Below are 20,710 nucleotides of genomic sequence, written 5' to 3'. Positions count from 1 at the left end.
GAAGGACTGTATATCTTATCCTGATTTGGGTTATTTCCTTTTTCTGATATTGTTTTGAGCCATTTTAAACTCAGCCCACACAGAAAGGCRTGCAAGCCAGTATTTATCACCTCTTAAAAATCCAATCTGAAGGAATATCTCAARAAAGGAAAAATCCATTTGATGCATTCATTGAAGTTCTCTGAATTGAAAATGCTTGTAGGTGGGGAAGGAATAGCCTGAGATCTCGCAGCTCCCACTCAGGGAATCCAGCTCCTGGCTGTGTGAGTGGTGAGGGYTGTGGGGCCATGGGAGTGGGGCAGGATAGGACTGGATACATTGAGGGGCTCCAGCTATGGGGCACAGTAAGGTACAGCTGTCCTAGCACTGAGCTTTGCTTCAGCTCCATTCCAAGATCTTTCCTCTTTGCAAAGGTAATTCTCAGGAAAAAAGTGGTGTACATTTGTGCCAAGGCTTTCCCTGTGAGGAGGCCTGTCTGGGAATGATCCCACTGAATGGGGATGAGGGAACTGCTCCCTGGATTCTGCTGGCATTGCCAGGTCCTGCTCCCAGCCATTTGCTCATCTTTGACACCCTTGCCTCGGACACACCTCAGTCCAAGGGAAGGCGTGGACCCCTGAGCTCTTCCCATTGTTACAGGCTTCCCAGGCAGCCTGCCCTTCTTCCCCCAGCCCATGAGAGGTTCTCCCTGGCGCTCCCCTTTCTGCTGGGATCCTCTGTGGCCCCTGCCCTACCCATTTGTATTCCTGTTTGCTCCTCTCAGTTCAGAGAGCAACACCCTGGGGAGCCATCCAGAGGCTGAGCTAATGGAATTGGGCATGCTCATCAAATGGGATTTTCCAATTAGACACAGGGAAGGCACGTGACATGCAAGAGGGCTTTTCTCTATTAAAAAGTAGTTAGAGCAGATGGGCAGAGATCTCCTGTGAGGAAAGCAAAGTCCATGGGGGATTATTCCGTGAGTTGGTGTCCCAGTAGCCCCATTGCAGTGGCCTACAAGGGTCCCCTCTGCCCCTCTCTCACTTCAGCCCTCCTAGACCAGCTATAGGTCTGTGCAGGCTGAAGCAGAGTCAAAGCACAGAGTGCCTTCATTGGGGTCTGCCASAATCAGGGAGATGATTGTTAATACTGTGTAAAACTCAAGGTCTCTGGCAGGGCTCTTGGCAGCTGGGCACTGTGAGACACTGGGCTGCAAGCTCCGGAACTTGTCGGGGTTTTTAGAGACTTCACTTTCCTTTGAGGGGTTCAAAATATTGTGATYCAGATTGTCACAAAATCTTTGTCTAAGAAATCCTTTGGGGTGGCTGTTGCATGCTTCAGATCTGAACCTCCTTTTCTAGTATTGATTCAGATTTTATCTAACCAGGAATGGAATTTTTTTCTCCATAAAAATACTCCAGTCATTGCCTGTTCTGCCATTCCGATTGCTCTGGTTGATATAAAAATAAATACTTTTAGAAGGGTTCCTCTCTTTGTTCTGTGGTCTCTCCAGCAGTTTTCCCTTTCCAATTTCAGGTCAYGTGCAGGATGTGTTACTCATTATGGATGTGTACAAACTGGCCTTAAACTTCAAGCTCTCTCGGCTGGAACAGCTCTGCCTTCAGTATATTGAAGCATCCGTAGATCTGCAAAATGTGCTCATTGTGTGTGAGAATGCTAACAAGCTTCAGCTGGATCAGCTAAAGGTAATCACATTCTGCATACACAGTAAAGGATAAGAAATTTTTCAAAATAAAATTTATGTAATTAATGTTTTGCTGAAACTATCGGSTTTTGCAAATTCATCATTCCTATAATTACAGTTGTTTGAGTATATTTAGCATGGGTTGTCCTGCAGTGGCTTGTGATATTATGTAGGCTTTTTGCAGTAAGTGCTCAATATTTTTGCATATCTGCTTTGTAGAATGTCAAGGGCAGAGTGACTTTGGCTCTTCATCAGTTCACTCTTGCTGCAGCAAGATGGAACCAGTGCTTTTCCTGGTCTTGCTGTTATATATACTGAGACTGCAGATAGGTTCTTTTGCCTGACTGATAGAAAAACTGATGAAAAATTCTGTTCTCAGGCCTTTGCTCTGAAAAACAAAATGTGCCAGTGATTCTCTGTCTCTGTGGTGGCTGAGGGTCTTTCGGGTGTTTGGGGACAGTCAGGATAAAGTTGACTCCTGGGTGCAGCCCAGGAGGTGCTGGCTGTGCTGATCCCAGCATGGTGCCCAGAGCCAGTTCTGCTGAACCTGCAGGGAAGCAGCTTCTGCCCCCAGTCCAAGAGCCAGAGCAGAGCCATGCAGTGCCTGCTGCTGATTTTCAGCCTGTGCACACCAGTGACCATATTGCTGGTGGCTACAAGCACAGTGAGGCTGGAGAAAACAGTGTGCACCAGCACTTCCTCAGGCRCTGTGTTGTGCACTGCATTTGGGTGAGGAAAGGCTTCTAGGAGGAAAGCAGCAGAATCAGCAGGCAGTATGTAAATACTGGCCCAGCCTTTGGTGCCATCAGCTACCCAGAACCTCAAGCATTGGTGGATTTGGTGTCCCCAGCTGGCCAGGGTGCCTTTGGGGTGACAGGGGCTCTTCCAATGGCTCCAGTCAGGCAGGATCACCCTGAGCTGGCATCCTCTCTGCTCAGGTGCTCATTAGTCCTCAAGGGTGAGTCCTGTGTAGAAAGCTGCTCTTTCTGGCATCCCAGTCATTGTTTAAAACATTTCACGGGTCCTGACAGATATTTGGATCCCAGGTGATTTTGGATCCCAGGTGAAATAAACCGGCAGAAAACAGACAGTAGTAATGATTCTTTGGGTGAATTTGTACCCACCCACCTTATGGTGAGCTGGTATAGACTGCAGTTATTGCTTATGAAAATGTCCTGAGGGAAAGCCTTGGTTCATACTGCAAGATGAAGTGCCCTTTTTTTGTCTCTTAACTGTTTAGCATTAGGTYTGGTTCATTTGTCACCTTTTCACCACACTGATTTTTGAAAGAAATTTATCACRCAAGAGCCTTCAGGAGCTCTTGAGCTGTTTGCTCTGTTTACAGAAAAGGTTCAGGCAAAACCCACACAAGGAATCCTCCAAGCTCTTTGGACCCTTGATAGAGGATGTCAAGAGTTAAGATCTCTTCATCCTTTTAATTAACTTTTGGTATCTAATTATGTTAAGAATTATGAGATAGCAACCAATCTTCATTATCTCYGTGAAGTTTTCGGTATCTCCTGAGATTCTTGTTTTAGAAAGCTTTGGAGCAGCTCGATGAGAGACAATTAATCTCTTCCTTATTAGTATTTGTATTCAAGTTTTTCTGGATGCTAAGAATTGTCCTGAATTTCCTGTTCAAGTAGGAGCATAAATGATGATTTAGGAAGGATAAGGATATTACTGATTGATAGTTCCACCTGCAGAATCCATGTGGAGGTTCAAAGAAAGGATGGCTGGTGGTTGATGGCATGTGTAGCATGTAACATTTATGGGATGCTGTGAGATGGCTCCAAACARTAAACCATAAATTTTTGAATTAATATTGGTGTATTTTTAAGGAACACTGCCTGAACTTTGTGGTGAAGGAATCCCATTTTAATCAAGTCATAATGATGAAGGAGTTTGAGCATCTTTCTTCGTCCCTTATTGTGGAGATTGTCCGGCGAAAGCAGCAGCCTCCTGTCCGAACACACTCTGACCAGCCACTCGACATCGGTAACCTTCCTGCTTTATGGAGTAATTCCTTGTGCTAGTTTGGCATTGCTAATGGTTTGTTTAACCTGGGAAGCAGTCTGAGAAGCAGCCCTCTGCAGCCCACCAGTTCCCAGCTGGGATAACTATTCAGGCTCTCTCCCGGACTGAGAAAGTGCACAAGAGTTCTWACCCCAGTGAGTTTCAACCAGAACAGTGTCCCATCAAAGTATGYGCCAAATGTAGTCATGTTCTTGCAACAAACCATCCTGATCCTCTTCAGAGAGATGAGAGAAGGAGCAGAAGGGTGTAAAGAATGACCCCAAAAAAGCAGTGGACAGTCACTGTAAGTGGCTGAAGGGTGACAGAGCTGAACGGGAACCAGCCTGCTTGTAGGTGTTCACCAAGGAGCAGGAGGAAGATCTTGTGAATAAGGCACTGCTCTCTGTGTGTGTAAAAGGAATAGGAGATAGGGAGGAGGAGAGAAAGATTTGCTTTATGGTTTTATTGAGGAATTCATCAAGGGCTGATTTGGGACTAGTCTTACTCAACATTTTAACATCCAGACACACAACACAAGGAATGTAATGAAATTTTCCAAGGCTACAAAGTTCCACACCAAACAGTTGGTGTGGAATGCTGCACAAAAGTAATCAGGAACTGGAGAGAAAGAGAAGGAAGCTAGTCCTGGAAGGTCAAATAGAAAGGCTTTGACTGGCACTTGTCCCTGGGAGAAGTGTGCTGGCTGGGAAGGTGGCACAGCCAGTTCTGTATCCAGAGCTGGRATGGTGTGAGAGAACCAAATATTAAAAACTGAAAGATGAACTTTGAAAATCTGAGTGAGTTTGAAGCAAACTTGGATGTGCTCTATTTCTCAGTTGTTGTGTATTTACAAAGGTTGATTAAAATACTGGAAAAAAGAAGCCTTTGTTGCTGATTTGGGAAAGATTTTTCATTAAGACACAAAATTTTGTATTCCTTGTGGTYGGAAATAGTGAAAAGGGAGGGGGAAAATCAGCTTTCATACCTGTAGAGAGCAGCTGTCAGTGTGGCCACAGCTGGAGCTTGTTGTCTGTGGCAGAAAGCAGAGCTAAAAGCACTGGTTCTGAGAGGGGCAGTGGGGAATGAGTTATGGTGGGGAAAGGTGAACCTCATTTTGCTCCAAGATTATGAGGAAGGACTTGCCTCAAACTCACACTGTGAGTCCCAAAGGAAAGAGGGGCTGGAGCTCTGGCTTGGCCATGTATTAGCTTGATAGTATCTGGTCATCATGTCTTTATTTCATTACATTTCATTTCAGGAACATCTTTAATTCAGGACATGAAGGCTTACCTGGAAGGAGCTGGCACTGAATTCTGTGATATCATCCTGCTCCTAGATGGGCACCCACGGCCAGCCCACAAAGCCATCCTGGCAGCTCGCTCCAGGTGAGCCCTGTTCCCAACTCAGTGTGCAAAGGGCAGTGCAGTGCTGGGCAGTCTGCTCAGCTGGCTTSGTTTAGAAGACAGGGAGGAACTTATATCTGCATGAAGTGTTAAGATGCAGCTTTGCTCAGTGAGTGTAATAAGCCTTTAAGCAGTAGTGATCAATTTTTTTTTTTTCCATTGGATACCCAGCAGGGAAGGATAGGAGGAAATTAAAACTGCAGAGATTCTCCAGAGGGTGTGTGAGAAGCTGCACTGYAAGACAAAGCATCTGTAAAATCACAGGAAGGGAAAAAGGGTGGAAAACGTAAGGTGGTTTCAGTGGAGTGGAAAGCAACAGATGTCCACTGAGGTCAGAAGGAGCATTGTGACAGTGAACAATTCTTATTGAATCATGTGGAACTTGAATTTCTTTCTCACTTTCTGATATTTAAGACTGGTTATGAGTAAATATAACAAAAAATGGTGCATGACAGAGACTGGAGTGTTCCCATGCTTTATGCAGAGAAAGTAGTCCACGCTGCTGAAGGTGGGTCTGTTCTCCCTCCTCAGGACATGGATGAAGTGGATGTGTCCTGTACTTGTATATTCTGTGGTCCTGCACCTTATGTTCTACCAGAAATGAAGTATTCACATAAAATTTCTGTTTCAAATACTGTCACAATTTTTTTCCAGACCCAGTAGTTATCGTGGTATTTTACCAGAAGCATTTCACAGCTCTTAAAACAGCCCTGATGATTGGCAGCCTGTAGATACCAAGGAAATTCATAATGCTTTAAGCTCTCTGCTGGGTCTTATGCAAATTAGAGAAAAAAATCAAAGCACCATGTGTCCTAATTTTCAAGAAACAGACGAATTTCAGGTAGTTCTGATGGTAATTAGGGGATTATATTTGGAGTTTTCACTGGCAGACATATATGAAAAAGATAAATTAGCAGTGTGTTTGCCTAGGTTGTCACCTGAATCTGTTGCTTTGGAAGCTGCAGTTCTGAATAGCAGCCTTTGAACAATACTGGGTTAAACCATCTGTCTGCAGAATGTGTTAGATCAGTTGTATTTCCTTTTCCAGCTACTTTGAAGCCATGTTCCGTTCCTTCATGCCAGAAGATGGGCAAGTGAACATTTCTATCGGTGAAATGGTTCCCAGCAAGCAAGCGTTTGAGTCCATGCTTAGATACATCTATTATGGAGAAGTGAACATGCCTCCTGAAGACTCCCTGTATCCTTAAATCTGAAGGAATTGAAGTATCTGTCTGAGTGGGTGTTCAGCAGGTCTTCCCTTTTCTTCAGCTTGCCTGGCACAGGCTGGGAGAGTGGTGTGTCAGGGGGGTACCACAGGCTCTGCCCATGCACTCCTCGTGTGGATTTGTCTGCCCTCAGTGCTCTCACCTTCACTCTGGTTTATTCCTCAATGGGATGAACAGATACCTCTTTGCAGCACCTTACTACTACGGCTTCTCCAACAACAGACTCCAAGCCTACTGTAAGCAGAACCTGGAAATGAATGTCACAGTGGAAAATGTGCTCCAGGTAATTGTCCCCAAGCCCTTGGATTAGTCACTTAGAGGAAAGCCAAGGGGTCTGGTCAAGTGGGTACCTCCAGTGCCAGCTCACTGAGACTGCCCAGACCCTTGCAGTGGCAGTGGCCCTGTGTCATGACATGTGTGAGAGCCCAGCCTTCAGCAGCATTGTTCCTTACCTGCTATTGTATCACTTCTGTTCCTGTGGTGCAGCGTTCAGCAGGTACTGCTCACCTGGCTCCTTGAGGGCTCATCCCCATCACAGAACCGTGTTTCTAAAGGTCTTTTTAAGATCACCATGTGCTCAGCACTCAATTGTAAACCCTTTTTGGCAGACATTTGTTCCAGGGCAAATGGTGATCTGCAGGTGACAGACATTAGTCTTGTTTTATCAGTGATGCTGACAGGATCTGTCAGTGGAGCTTGAGCTAACAAAAGATGTTGTTTGGTAAGAAAGCCCCCAGTGCCAATGCCAGCTCCCAGGCAGGCAGCCTGAACCTCTGCAGCAAAGCAGAAGCAATTCTGCTGATTAGCTTTTGAGGACTCCATACATTTTAAATCCAAGGCTTATTTTTGAACAGTTTGGAAAAGATTCAGTTTGTAATGCAAAATGGAGATGTTCCCTAACTAAGAGAAGTTACCTGCTCTGGGTCAAGGCTGTTAGTGCATCTGAGCTGTGCAGAAGGGAAATCACATCTTTACTCCTGCTCTAGATTTTAGAGGCAGCTGACAAGACCCAGGCCCTGGACATGAAGAGGCATTGCCTTCACATCATCGTCCACCAGTTCACCAAGGTTGGTTGCATCTTTTCTGTGGCTTTTGAGAGCTGCTGTCCTCTGTCACTCTCTTGGTCAAAGACACATTAATATAGGAATCAGTTTCATTCTTCCTCATGTGAGACAGCTGAGAGCTGGCTGTATGTTACTGACACTCACTGACAGGACTGCTAGGCACACTTCTCACACCAAAGTRAATGAAAGACTAGAACAAGCTGGTCTAAAAATGTGAAGCTCTTCCAAGCCAGAAGTTACCCAAAATTGCTTCCATTTCCAATTAATTTTGTGCCATGCCCTCGTTGAGTTCCTGTGTGTATAGCAGGATAAGTTTGTTGTGTATTGAGGGCATAAATCTCTCTCTCAATAGCAGTTATCACTGTGCTCCTCATATTTCCCTTGAAGTATTCTCTGTCACACATGTTATATTGTCATGTGCTCTAAAACAAATTATCATGTCCTGGCTGGGCTCTCTGTGATTTCCATGTTCAAGGACTCCATGGTCTTAGAGGTCCTTTCCAGTCTTAACAATTCTGTGGTTCTGATTTGGTGGGATTATGCATTAGTGKCAGGAAAGGTCAAGAGCCTGATGTGCTGATACTCCTGTCCTCACTTGAGGGAATAAGGATATTGTCATTTAGTCGTTTCTGTGAGATGTGATCCCTCCTTGAGAGCTCCCCAGCATGTCATCAGTTCATTGCTCAACTCATTAGCATTGCTGAAATAGGTAGATAAATCACAGGAATTGGGATTTCTGGATGCTACACACATACTGATAATAATTCCCTAGTTAATATTCAAGTAGCTCGCTCTCCTTTGTATATTTAAACTCACAATCCTCCTGGGGAAGAAGAGCACTGTTACATCCCATTAGTGTCTGGAGAGGAGACAGGAAGGTGTTCAGGCTCTTCATTAAATGCCAAAGTTGGTGGAGCATGATGCATTTTACATTCAGAAATAACTGAAAATGCATGAAAAGCATTGAGAGCRGACCAGCATCCAGGAATCACTCCCAGAGGAGAGTCCTGGTGAGATTATAGCCTCTGCCTTCATCCTGTCCTTTCTTCTGGCCCCTTGAGTCCTGTGGAGTCCCAGTTCAGCATGGATGGGGAGTGGTCCCGCKGCAGAGTACAGGACACCCCTGGGGTTGGGGTCAGTGCCTTGCAGCTGCTGAGGGCTGAAATAGCACAGAATCACTTCCAGTGGAGGTCACAGGAGGACAAAGAGGTTAGTGTGATTCTCCCCAGAATGTAGAGGGGGAAATGGACATTGCAAGACTGGGAGGCAGCAGTGGGAGCTGGAGGGCGTTCCTCAGCTGTGCTTCCTCACCAGGATGTGGGGAAATGTTTTATATTTAAACTGTTGACTGGTAGAATAGTGTTCATCAAAACGTGGCTGGAAGACTGTCAAGCAGATGTGCACAGAGAAATCTCGATTATGCAATGTTTTCCCTTGGCCTGAGAGGCCTCAGTGTGTGATTCTTGGCCTGGGCTGGGTGACTCAGTGTGGCTGGGCACGGACACTCTCTGCTCTGCTCCAGGGCCAGCCACAGGCTCTGAAGGGGATTTGTTCTCGGGCACAAGTCCTGTGGGTCACTGGGGCTCGGGCAGGCCGGGTCTCTGGCTGTGGGATCTCCTGTTCTTCCAGTTACTTAATGCTGCTCTGGRTATGGATTGTTAAGGAGTTTTCTCCACAGCAGGAACATTACTGAAGAGCTGTTTCCCAGAGGTTCACTGCTTTGGGCAATGTGTTTTCAGGCTCTTGTGTGTCAGTGTTGTGCAAAAGCCTTAATAAACCTGCTGTTGTGACGTGTTTGTAGTGACACCCTGATCTGTTCCACAGTGCRTGCCTGGGGCGGGGGCAGGGTCCCACCAGTGCTAAGGGGGTCTCTCTCCCTCCCAGTCCTGGCAGACCTTTAGACTGGGGAGTCTGCTACAAGCACCTCCTGAGCTCTTTCTGAAAGCATCCTCAGCCTTTTCCTTCCTGGCCTTCTGAGGTTGCTCAGGACACTTTTATTCTTTATCCCAGTGCAGCTGCCCTAGAGCGAAGTGATAATCTCAGTTCAGGTGAGGTGGGTGGGTGAGTGCTGGGGCACACTCTGCCTGGAGGCTGGGAGCGTGTCAGTGCCTCTGAACAGAGCAGAGGGGTTACTGGCTCCTTACTATGAGTTTGAGGAGAAGGAAGGAATGTGTAGAGCTCCTTTTTGCTAATAGTTGAGCTTCTGAACAGACTAAAAGCGTCAAGTTTGTTGTAGATTCTCATCTAKCTGATGTGGAGGTTTTTGTTGGCAAGTGCTCTGCTGACCTGCTTTGACTGCAGGAAGAATGCCAGCAGAAACCAGCGTGGACACTGAGAAGAGCTTTTCCTCAGGAGCACAGGAGCAAAGAGATCAGGCTCTGAGCCACATTCTCAGTGCAAGAACACAGATCCCATAGCTCAGGCTGTGTTGGTGCCTAACATTGCTTTAGGAGARTGCTCAGTCCATGTCTCTTAGCAGTGGGGCTGTCAGTAGCAGCAGAGGGGCAGCTCTGGAGGCAGATTCCTGCTGCTCTCCACTCCCAGCAGTCTGAATTTGGTTCTAAGCCCTGACTGGGGCCCAGTTGTGTGTTCCCTGCAGCTCTGCCCCACAGCTGAGATCTCACACTGTCTGTGCCCAGCCTGCCATGCTGTGGAGTGTCAGGGGTAAAAGGATAATGATCTGTGATTTGGGGAGGGTTTTAATTTCTTCTTGTTTTTTCTGTTCTGTTTTCCTTGAAGGTCTCCAAGTTGCCAAATCTCCGCTCTCTCAGTCAGCTCCTCCTCCTTGACATCATAGATTCCTTAGCTACCCACATCTCAGACAAGCAGTGTGCGGAGCTGAGTGCAGACATATGACATGCCTTGGTAAATCCACCTTCTCATTTGTTCCTCCAAAACACTGGCACTTTAGTGCTGGCTCTCTGGTTTACTATTACGTACTGAGCAGCTCAGTGTCTGCACACTGTGGCAGCCCTGGAGGAGCAGGGACAGCTGAGGTGCTCTCTCTGGATTTGCTAGATTTGTACCTTTGTGCAGCATTTGGGCTTTGTTACATTTGTTATCCAAATGTRGACTTGAAATCATTGCAGGCGTGAATTAATTCCACATGGTTTGGGGAGTTACTATGTTAATAATCAAGCCCATTATTACTTCCATACTGTAAAATCCAGCAGTCATGAGTAAGAGAGTCACTAATCCTTAGAAACACAATATTTAAAGAATACTATTTAAAGAGCTTCAGCTGACCCAGCCCCAGGGGCTGTGAGGGGAAGTCAGACAGAATGAAACTGGGAACAAGAGCGCATGGTGTTCGCCGGGGACTGGCCTTCGGACCAGAATATAGTGACTTTTCAGAGACTCTGTGGTGTGGATTAACAGATAAACCCCTGTGMAACTGCCTGGATTGGTGGGCTGTGGGAATCCAGACCTGTGCTCTGCAGCAGGTCAGACTGGAAGATTACAGCAGTCCTTTCTGACCATAAAATCCATTAATCCTGTCTTGCTAAGCCTTTCTAAATCTATTTATTAATAAAGAATTAACATCTTCTCCTGGCATTTCATGATTGACTTGAATTTCATTTTGGAAAAAAAATGAAGTAAAAAACGTTCAGAGCTTGATGAAGGTCACATTGTTAAAAATAAGTGTGTTACATCTTGTTACTAATTTTATATTGAAGTCTCTGTGAGCCCTTGCCTTTGCAGGAAGGTGAATGAAGGCAGAGTGCCCTTTCCAGGCTGTGCAGGAGCAGTTCCTGTTCCCTCCCCTTGCAACCSCCAGCTCTGTGCTGGATGCTTCCCATGCTGCAGAATGGAGAGGAGAGGAGCTTCACCTCTCCCCACTGCTGGATGATGTTGGTTGGAGAGCACCAGAAATGTGGGGTTGGTGAAGTGTCTGCTGGTGTAATTGTCCCAGTCCTGCCCAGAGCCCTTGGGGGTGCCTCAGGAGGGAGTGACAAGCTGGGAATCAAAACCTTGTCCTGGTCCAGCTACAGGGGCTGCTCTCTGCTTGGCTGGAGCTGRAGTGGTGCAGGATCCTTGCCGAGACATGCAGCTCCCAGCCCTCACATTCCCACCCCTGCAGCCACAATACTCATTCAATGAAGTGTTCCTGGAGCAGCAGTTGTGAGCTCCTTGCCAGCATCCCATAGCCTGACAYACCTGCACGTGTTCGGTGTGCCGAGGGTATTGCAGTCTGCAATGGAGAACATGTCACATATTGAATCCAAGGGAAGTGCTTTAGGGACCACCCCATCTGTCTCCCTGGTGGCTTGTTCAGGTGAGTCAGACCAGAGGTGACAGGTGCTTCTGAGAGCCAAGGGCACCTTTTAAACCAGAGGGATTGTTTCCAGATGCCTCATAGATRGTGGAGTCTCCTACCAGAGGTCATGTTAATTGTACTGACAGGCTCTGTGTTCCCTGGGAAACCAGACTGGCAGCTGGAGAAAGGTTCTACACGGCAACTTGTAACAACACTACAATCTATTTCCCGTAATGCTGATCCACTAGAGGACACCCATTGCCCMGGGAAGTCTCCTTTTCTCAGGCTGAATGGGTTGGTTTCAACATGCCATAACCAGTCCTCTTTAAGTCCTGAGCCCACCTGTGAGGAAGTGCACAACCGCCACACCTCTCAGCTGGACACTGCAGGATCTTGGCTTGGTMACGGCTGTAGAGACCATAGTGCTGGGTCAGAGATTTAAGGTGTGAAAAACCATTGTGATTTGCTCCTGGGCTGCTGTTGTGGGAGTGCCAGGATTGTGCACCTCACTGAGAGGACATCCCTGGCTTTCCTAAGGGATCAGAGGATGGGAGGTGTTGTGGGGGCTGCACACACTGGGGTACACGTGAGCTTCCCAGGGTGTTCTTGTTATCATTGCCTTGGGGGCCTTCATGGCCAGCAGGCTCACACCTTACTGCTGTTCCTGCAGCCTTGGGCAGTTCTGTACTGGAATGTGGGTGTTCATRTCCCTGCATTTGATAAGGAGTAAGGAACATTGTGGCTGTCCAGCTTGGTCTTATTCCTACAGCCCCTGCCACATGCAAGCCCTACTGGTTCTTTAAAGCCTGCTGAAGAGAGAGCAGGAGCAACCCTTTCCCACAACCCAATGTGAGACCCAGCATGGTGGCAAAGAGCAAGGTGGAGAAGCAATCCCCAGCTCTGGAGYAGCAGCTCAGGGCACCAGAGCCAGGAGGTCCCAGCTTTGCCACACTGCACCAGCTTCCCATGTCTCCACTGCCACACCAGACCTGCAGCAGCAGGGCAGGAGCCTGGCAAGGATCAGTGTGGATCAGGGCAAGGAGCTGCTCCAGCCTTGCAGGGACTAAGGCCAAGCCCATCCCTCCAGTGAGAGCACCAGAAGCCAGCAGCAACCAGAGTGCCCAGAGCAGGGCTAGTAGCAGGGATGGGAGTCACATAAAGGGAGCCCGTGGTTTACGGGGAACACGAAAAACACAAGAGAAAAAAATTACACATTTTATTAAGGAAATGTGCAGTGCAGGAGGCACTGAGGTCCTGCCAGCAGGAACACCGGCGGAGARAGCAGAGTCTAGGCTGCCTCAGGCTTCAGCCGCTGCCAAGCCCAGGATCTTCTTGACATAGTTCTGGACGTTGACGTGGAGCTGGGGGGCCGTAGCAGAGAAGGTCTCCATAGCCAGGGCCCGCGTGGCCTCGGAGCCRCCCCACATGGCACGGTACAGGGGCAGCGTGTACTTCTGCTTCCCCTGCAGAGACAGAGCGGGGTCACGGTCCAAACCCTGCCCTGGCCCCAGGGGTGATGCCCCAMATGGTCCCTGGCTCCAGCATTGCCCTGCCCTTAGCCAGGCACAAAGCACACGGCAGCGTGACAGGGCAGGGAATGGTGCTGTGGGCAGCCCTTGGCACCACGGCACCTGGAGAGGGGAGAACACCTGGGCCTTGGAGAAGGAGCAGGCCCTGAGAAGTTCATGAAGTTAAACAAGGCCAGGTGAAGGGTCCTACACCTGGGTTAATACAGAATGGATGGAARGATGGAGAGCAGCCAACAGAGAAGGGATACTTGTGGGTGACAAATTGGACATGACCTGGCCATGTGCTTTCCCAGCCTAGAAAGCCAGCTGTGTCCTAGGCTGATCCCCAGCAGTGGGCAGCAGGTGAGGGGGAAATTCTACCCTCTGCCCTCATAAGACCCCCACCCTGGAGCACTCCCAGCTCTGGAGTCTCCAGCACAAGACACACATGGACAGAGCATAGACTCCTCTGGACATGCTCTCAGGGCTGCAGCCCCTCTGCTCTGGGGCCAGGCTGGGAGAGCTGCAGAAGAGAAGGCTCCAGGGACACCTTAGAGCCCCTTCTAGTGCCAACAGAGCTGGAGAGGGACTTTGGTTACAGCCTGGAATGACAGGACAAGGGAGAATGGCTTCCCACTGCCAGAGAACAGTTAGGTGGAATATTTGAGAAGTTCTTCCCTGTGAGGGTAGTATGGCCTTGGCACATCTTTGGAAGTGTTCCAGGCCAGGTTAGATGGGGTTCGGAGCAACCTGGACTAGTGGAAGGTGTCCCTGCCCATGGTAGGGGGTGGAAGATGAGCTTTAAGGTCTCTTCCAACCCAAACTAGCCTGTGGGGCTGTCAAAAGCAAGAGCCAAACCCTTCCCTATGGCCCTGAAGGCCCTCTGCCCCATGCCCATTTCTCCCCACTGGCACGCTGCTGGGCACAGCCACCACTGCCCAGGAACAAACCTGGCTGTGCAGGAAGTCCTTGACTTTGCTGTACTCGGCCTCCAAGTTGTTCTTGAGGATGATCTGGCACCAGCGCAGTCGCAGCTCAGCGTTCTGGGCCTTGGAGATCTTGGGGTACATCTTGCTCAGCCTTTTCAGATTGCCTGTGAGAGGGAAGTGGTCACCATCCCCCATGGGACTCTGCCCAGCTCCCAGGGAGCCCTGTGGGTCCATCCCAGCTGTGCTGCGAATTCTTTGGGATCCTCCCAGCCTCGGGTCAGTGCTGGCCCCTCCCCAGCTCTGGAGCAGCCCAGGCACTTGCTGGTTCTGGGCAGGAGGGTRCTCGTGTTGCCCAGGCTGGGCAGCCCTGCAGGGCCACATGCTGGTGGCTTGGGGTGCCAGCACAAAATGGGGAGAGACTCCTCAGCAAAGGCAGCAAGGAGAGTTGAGGTGACATGGGGACRTGAGAGCCCAGCAGAGCCAGCCTGAGGACAGCAGGACTGCACGTCTCCACACATCCAGGACACACCTTCCCTGGCTCTCCATCCCCCACCACACTGACTGSGGCTTCCCTGGCACCAGGACCCACAGAGCAGGTGGAGAGGAGCTGATGGCCACACACCCATGTGTCCCCCGACATGCCCTCACATCCCCGGCTGACTGGCGGGACTGGGACACGCCACCCTGTGTCTCCTCCGGGCACCAGAGCCCTGGCAGTGACCTGGCACTCACCTTCAGGGAGGGGGGATTTCTGCAGGACCTGATCCAGGAAATAGACCAGYTGGTACGTCCTCCAGCCCGTGATGTCCACAGCCTCGATCGCCTCCATGTTCAAGCTGTCGGCTGCCCAGAGCTCTGCCAGCTCATCYGCCGGCCTCATCAGCTGCTGCCCCGGTGACAGGTCAGGCAGGTAGGGTGGCCAGCCTGGCGTGTTCAGCCAGCGGTCAAACTCAAACCCTGCAGTGAGGCAGAAAGGAGAGCTGGGAACAGATCCCTGAGCCCCACAAGAGGTGCTGCTGGCCAGACCCCTCACTGCCTTCTCCCAGTGCCACCAAACCTGCCCGAGGATGGTGACCACCCCAGACTAATGGGGTGAGCTGTTCAGCCATGTGGGCTCAGGGTGTGGTGAGGTATCAGCCCCACTGCCACCAGCGGGATGAGCTGGCTCCAGCACTGAGCTCCTGCCAAGCCTGGATCTCCAGCAAAGCTGGGCTAAGCCCAGAATGCTGTCTGGGCCTGATCACAGTGCTCACCAGACTCACCAGGCTGAGTCATGGACACCCCAAGTGCAGAGCAGGGTCTGAGTTTGGATGGAAAAATTCAGGCTGAACTGGCACGTGCCCAAGCCAGGGCTAGTGCCTGATTCAAGCTGGCCAGTGTCATGCCTCCTCCCAAAGAGCCAGTTCGGCAGCATCTCCGGTAAAACACACAAACCAGTGTGCGAAGGCTCCAGGGWATATGAGCAGCTCCGACACCCATGGGTGTGGGACTGTGAAGTGGCAGCCCCCATTTACTGGCCAGGATGGCACTGTGCTCACCTGGGATGGAGTCCACGCCTTTCTCCTTCAGYTCTGGGAAGTACTCCAGGAAGAACCCGAGGGTGTCATCTGCGGTGATGCTCTGGAACTTGAATCGGTTCACGTAGGCCTGCAGGGACAGATGGGGCTGTCAGCCCAGCAGTGCTGCCCACCCCTCTGCGTGCTCCACCGCATGGGGGAACTCATTCCAATGCCCTACAGGGACTGCCYAACACCCTGCATCCCCTGGGATACCCCTGAACATTCCCAGCACCAGCTGCTAGTGTGCGGCTAAGCTCTGCCTTCACCTTATTCCCCCATTAACATTCCCATTGCTCACCTCTTCTTCCTCTCCCCAGCCACCCTCTCAGCCTGTCCTTCCCAGGATCCTGCTGTGCCCTGGTCTCCTGCCATGGCATTTTGGACTTTGCAGCTCACACCCACCTGGAGGAAGGCATCGAACTTGCTCTGGTTGCCCACAAGATGAGCCAAGTAGCTAACGAAGCAGTAGCCCTTCTCATAGGGCGTTTCATTGTATGTRTCATCTGGATTGATACCTAGAAAAAGGCAAAACCCTCAGAAATCCTCTGCCCACCTGCAAAACACCACAGCCCTCGWGTGCACCGAGATTCTCTCTTCTGTGCTGGCACAGCCTGTCCCATCCCTGCTGCAGCCATGGCCTCTCCCAGGTCCCTCCACCAGTGCTGGTGTTATTGCCAGCTGTGGAACAGCCCAGCTTCCCCCCAGCCCACCCATCACYGTCCCACTCCCCCAGAGCGCAGGGACACCCCACAGACCTGGCTCTATCACCACCCGCAGCTTGTTGAGCGGGTGGTCCTCCCCCGTGGCGTCCATGTGCTGGCGCAGGAGAGCCCTTCCCGTGGCAGCCTCCAGGCAGGTGTAGGGCAAACCTGGGCAGAGACAAGCGGAGGCGTTCGGGGAGCCCAGGCAGAGCCCTGCGCACTGCGGGCACAGCAGGCGCTGAACAGGAGAGGAGCGGCATCAGTGCATGGCTGGGAGAGCAGGAAACTTTGGCACGGAGCTGGGGTGGCAGAGCTGCAGGAGGCACAGTGCCACCCAGCCCCAGGTACCGAGAGGTTTCTAGAGCCACTTAAATGCATATGGATGYGGCAAATGATGCTGGGAACGCACCAGGCACTGGACAGGACTGCGTGTCCTGGGGGAGCTCAGGACAGCAGGTATCAGCTCCACAAGGGAGCTGCARGAGCATGAGGAAGGCAAGGCTCAGAAAGGACACAGTGCCCACATCCCTGGCAGGGGTTGCAGGATCTTTCCATCTYGGAGCAAAGGCTACCAGAAATCAGAGACTGGTTTGGACTGGAAGGGACATTAAGGATCATCTTGTTCATCCCTCTGCCATGGGCAGGGACACCTTCCACGGTCCCAGGTCGCTCCAAGCCTTGTCCAGCCTGGCCTTGGACACTTCCAGGGATGTGGTAGCCACAGCCTCCTCTGGGCAGCCTRTGCCAGGGCCTCCCCACCCTCACAATATCTGATCTAACCCTACTCTCCTTCWGYTCACAGAACCCCCCAGGGCCTGCCCTTCACCTCTTGCGAGATGCAGTGCAGGCTCCCTCCCCACAGGTCCTCAGAGGGATGTGCTGAGCTGTGGGACACAGACCCCAGACCCACACAGGGCTCAGCACCCCACAGCCAGGCACGGCCACGCACCGTAGACCTCAGTGGTGATGCGCCTCTGGGCGTACATGGTGAAGCCCTCGTTCAGCCAGAACTCGCCCCACGTGGCATTGGTGACCAAGTTGCCAAACCAGCTGTGGGAGATCTCGTGGATGATGACATCCACCAGGGAGCGGTCCCCGGCCAGCAGGCACGGCGTGACGAAGGTCAGGCAGGGGTTCTCCATGCCRCCGAAGGGGAAGGAGGGCGGCATGAACAGGATGTCGTACCTGCCAGGGAAGGCTGGGCTCAGACCCCGCTGCTCCTGCAGATGGGGCTGGGGACAGAGGGAAACTCCCTCCCTGGCCCTCGGGAACCAGATCCTTCAGGAACCTTCCAGCCATACCTTCCCCAAACATAAGGTCCAAAGAGTTTCTCTCCAACCACCAGGAACTCCTCAATCACCCCGTCGTACTCCTTCTTGGCAGCCTCAATCAGGCAGGGCTCAGCCCAGACACGGCTCCTGGCCAAGCGCAGAGAAGAGGAAGTTTAACCATTAGGGGACTTTCACCTTGTTGCCTCATCAGACAGAAATTGCACAGGGTTATTCCATAGAAAAATAAAATCCTGCTGATAAAGGCATCTAAAGAGGCCAATAGTGCAAACTTCTGTGATTTCTTTCCTTGTCTGAATGTCAAAGGGCTTTTATATRGTTGCAGTGGCAGCCAAGAACTCAAGAAAGCACCAGCCTGTGAGGAAACATGGGACACTGTGTGCACGGGGATCTGCTGCCCTCATTCATGTGTGAGATGACACGAGCAGAGTCAGGGACCCTCTGAAGGACGAGGGGACACAGCACCAAGGCTCCTTCTCGCTCTCCAGCATGAGAAGGACCCTGATCCCCTGAGCTCAGTCTGGTGACACAGCCAGGAACTGACAGTGCCATGTTTATGGCCAGAGTCTCTGCTCTTGAGAGCCCCTCAGAGCAGAAGCTGCCAGGGGAGCTTCACCATGCAGCTCYCACAGCTCTGGGGCCCTCCTGAGCCCTCACCTTGGGCCAACATCAGCAGACACGATGTCCCCAACAACCAGAGCGATCAGGTAGGAGGGGATTGGCTGGGACATCTTGAATACAAAGGTGTTATCCTTCTGCTTCTCCCAGCTCGTGGCACTCATCACAGCCGTGAAGCCCTCGGGGACCTGAACGTGTGGATAAAAGCATCCATTAGACCCACAGTACACACAATGGGAGGCCAGCTAAGCYAGCTGGGACGCCACAATGTCTGATAGCAAATGTGTCCCAGCCCGAAGATGCCATCTCCGTGGGCACTGCAGGGTGTGGGGAGCACAGCAGAGCACTGACACCCTGAGCTCCCCCTTGGGATCCCAGCTGCATCCCTGCAATACCAGGATACCTGGAGCTGCCCCAGGTGCTCCTGGAGGTACCAGGAAATAAGAAAATGCTGAAGTTGCAAGTATGTAAGAGCAGAGGATGCTGGCTCACCTCCCAATTATTGTGCAATTAATTTTTCCTGTTCCCAAGCACACACAGAACCCATAGCCAATCCACCAGCCTGGGCTGAGCCCAGGGAGAGTGATCCAGAATCCCTGATCCCAAACATGGGGCGARCCCCATGGTGCTGCAGGGAATTCGATTTCCTTGGTACAGAGCATCACAGCAGAGCTCAGCAACAGCCCCATTCCATGCTCACCTGCAAAGGCAGAGGGGCTCTGCCCTGGCAAAGCAAAATAAATCAGCTCATGCCACCACGTGCCATTGGCAATGGCTTGGTGTCAACCAGCAGGCAGCTTTCCTCACCCAGAGCAGGCCAGCACGCCGTGGCGGCCCGGTGCCAGTGTCACCACGTGCCCACACATGCAGACAAGGAGGGAATCGGGAAGCAGYTGCTCCTTCCTGGAAGCTCCAGAACTGCCACCAGGACCAAGCACAGCCCAGCATCACCACCCTCCTCCAGCTGTTTCCCCCCAAACTCAGCTCCCGCGGCTGCAAACGCCAGGAGCTCTGGGCAGGATGGCCGGGCTGGAGCRTGCACTGCTCTCCACTGGGGAGAGGCAGGAGCACCCTGGGGCTGCTTGTCTTCATTTAAACGGGCATAGAAAAGAAAAATTAGCCTGAGTACAGGTGAGTGATTTCTTAGCTGAGGTGCAGGATTTGAAACMGTGTCCCTGCTATGATGCCCCATCACTGCAGCACATTCCTGCAAGGGACCTGACAGCTCAGAACCACAGAAGAGTTCAAGCTGGAAGGGAAATTAAAGATCATCCCATGCCACCCCCTGCCATGGGCAGGGACACCTTCTACTATCCCAGGGTGCTCCAAGCCCTGCCCAACCTGGCCTTGGACACTTCCAGAGATCCAGGGGCAGCCACAGCTTCTCTGGGCACCCTGTGCCAGGGCCTCCCCACCCTTACAGGGAGAAATTCGTCCCCAATATTCCATCCATCCCTGCCCTCTGGCAGTGAGAAGCCATTCCCTGAGTCCTGTCACTTCATCCCTTGTCCACAGTCCCTCTCCAGCTCTCCTGGAGCTCCTTTAGACACTGGAGTGGGCTCTGAGGTCTCCGTGGAGCCTTCTCTTCTCCGGGCTGAACACTCCCATCTCTCTCAGCCTGGCTCCAGARCAGAGGGGCTCCAGCACTTCTGGATAATACCTTGGATCACCTCCGTGGCCTCCTCTGGACTTTCTTCTCCAGCAAACTTTGTACTCATGGAGGGTTTCACTCCCACTGGGTGTGAGGGAACAGCTGGGACAGCTCCCGGGACTCCACTTACCTTCACAGTGGCTGAGTAGGTGAACTTGACTGAGGGGGTGTCGAAGCAGGGGAAGAAGGACCTGTTGAGGACGGCCTGGCCCTGCGTGTACATGTAGGGCTTCTGCTTCCCCGCTGTCTGCTCAGGGGACAGCCAGCACACCTGTGGAGGGACAAAGACCTCACTGAGGAGCTGGTCGACCACAGCTGCTCCTTGCAGAAGGAGCTGAGAAGGGGATTCTCAACCAGGGGGTCTCTGCCCACCCCAGGCCTGGTGTCCCGTGGATCCCCCCACCAGGTCACCCCTTCTGGTGGCCCCCAGTCCATATCCAATGTCCACTCAGTCCCTGTGAGCCAGGGTGTCCCACCGGGCCCAGTGTCCCTTCCACCCACCCGCTCACACCTCGGGCCCGCTGTTCCCTCGCCCCACCCCCGCTCTCCCCGTGCCCGGTGTCCCCCCGTGTCCCCTGCTCATCCCGGGCTCGGTGTCTCCCAGGTACCCTCCCACTGTCCCCCGTGCCCGGTGTCCCCGGTGTCCCGCCGCTCACCCCGGGCCCCTCGCCCGCCTCGTAGTCGATGATGAGGGTGAGCAGCTGCCCTGCGCGGGGCGGCTGGGGCAGGGCGATGTGCAGGGCGCTGCCATAGCTGGCGAAGGGCCGGCTCTCCACGGGCAGCTCCTGCCCGGCCGGCTCCCCG

At 51.7% G+C, this 20,710-nt stretch overlaps 2 protein-coding genes across 2 annotated transcripts in view; one reads left to right on the top strand and one right to left on the bottom strand.

Annotated features, from left to right (window-relative positions):
- The window catches only part of LZTR1 (leucine zipper like post translational regulator 1), a 35,893-nt gene extending 24,928 nt beyond the window's left edge, over positions 1 to 10,965 (top strand). Inside the window, exons 14-20 of the mRNA XM_057374349.1 lie at positions 1,516 to 1,685; positions 3,526 to 3,682; positions 4,959 to 5,085; positions 6,152 to 6,301; positions 6,507 to 6,612; positions 7,316 to 7,396; positions 10,133 to 10,965. Of these exons, the coding sequence (XP_057230332.1) occupies positions 1,516 to 1,685; positions 3,526 to 3,682; positions 4,959 to 5,085; positions 6,152 to 6,301; positions 6,507 to 6,612; positions 7,316 to 7,396; positions 10,133 to 10,249 (908 nt within the window). The 3' untranslated portion in view covers positions 10,250 to 10,965. The remainder of the gene's footprint in view (positions 1 to 1,515; positions 1,686 to 3,525; positions 3,683 to 4,958; positions 5,086 to 6,151; positions 6,302 to 6,506; positions 6,613 to 7,315; positions 7,397 to 10,132) is intronic.
- Positions 10,966 to 12,853: 1,888 nt separating this feature from the next.
- RNPEP (arginyl aminopeptidase) overlaps positions 12,854 to 20,710 on the bottom strand; it is a 9,757-nt gene continuing 1,900 nt past the window's right edge. The window contains exons 2-12 of the mRNA XM_057374346.1: positions 20,563 to 20,709; positions 20,037 to 20,177; positions 18,295 to 18,443; positions 17,650 to 17,766; positions 17,298 to 17,533; positions 16,403 to 16,516; positions 16,050 to 16,162; positions 15,627 to 15,735; positions 14,821 to 15,045; positions 14,110 to 14,252; positions 12,854 to 13,114 (exon numbers count right to left, since the gene is read on the bottom strand). Of these exons, the coding sequence (XP_057230329.1) occupies positions 12,950 to 13,114; positions 14,110 to 14,252; positions 14,821 to 15,045; positions 15,627 to 15,735; positions 16,050 to 16,162; positions 16,403 to 16,516; positions 17,298 to 17,533; positions 17,650 to 17,766; positions 18,295 to 18,443; positions 20,037 to 20,177; positions 20,563 to 20,709 (1,659 nt within the window). The 3' untranslated portion in view covers positions 12,854 to 12,949. The remainder of the gene's footprint in view (positions 13,115 to 14,109; positions 14,253 to 14,820; positions 15,046 to 15,626; positions 15,736 to 16,049; positions 16,163 to 16,402; positions 16,517 to 17,297; positions 17,534 to 17,649; positions 17,767 to 18,294; positions 18,444 to 20,036; positions 20,178 to 20,562; position 20,710) is intronic.

Source organism: Malurus melanocephalus, unplaced genomic scaffold (genome assembly GCF_030028575.1).
Source record: "Malurus melanocephalus ecotype Western Australia unplaced genomic scaffold, MMel_1.1 scaffold_224, whole genome shotgun sequence".
NCBI lineage: Eukaryota > Metazoa > Chordata > Aves > Passeriformes > Maluridae > Malurus > Malurus melanocephalus.
This window is presented reverse-complemented; position numbering and strand designations above follow the sequence as displayed.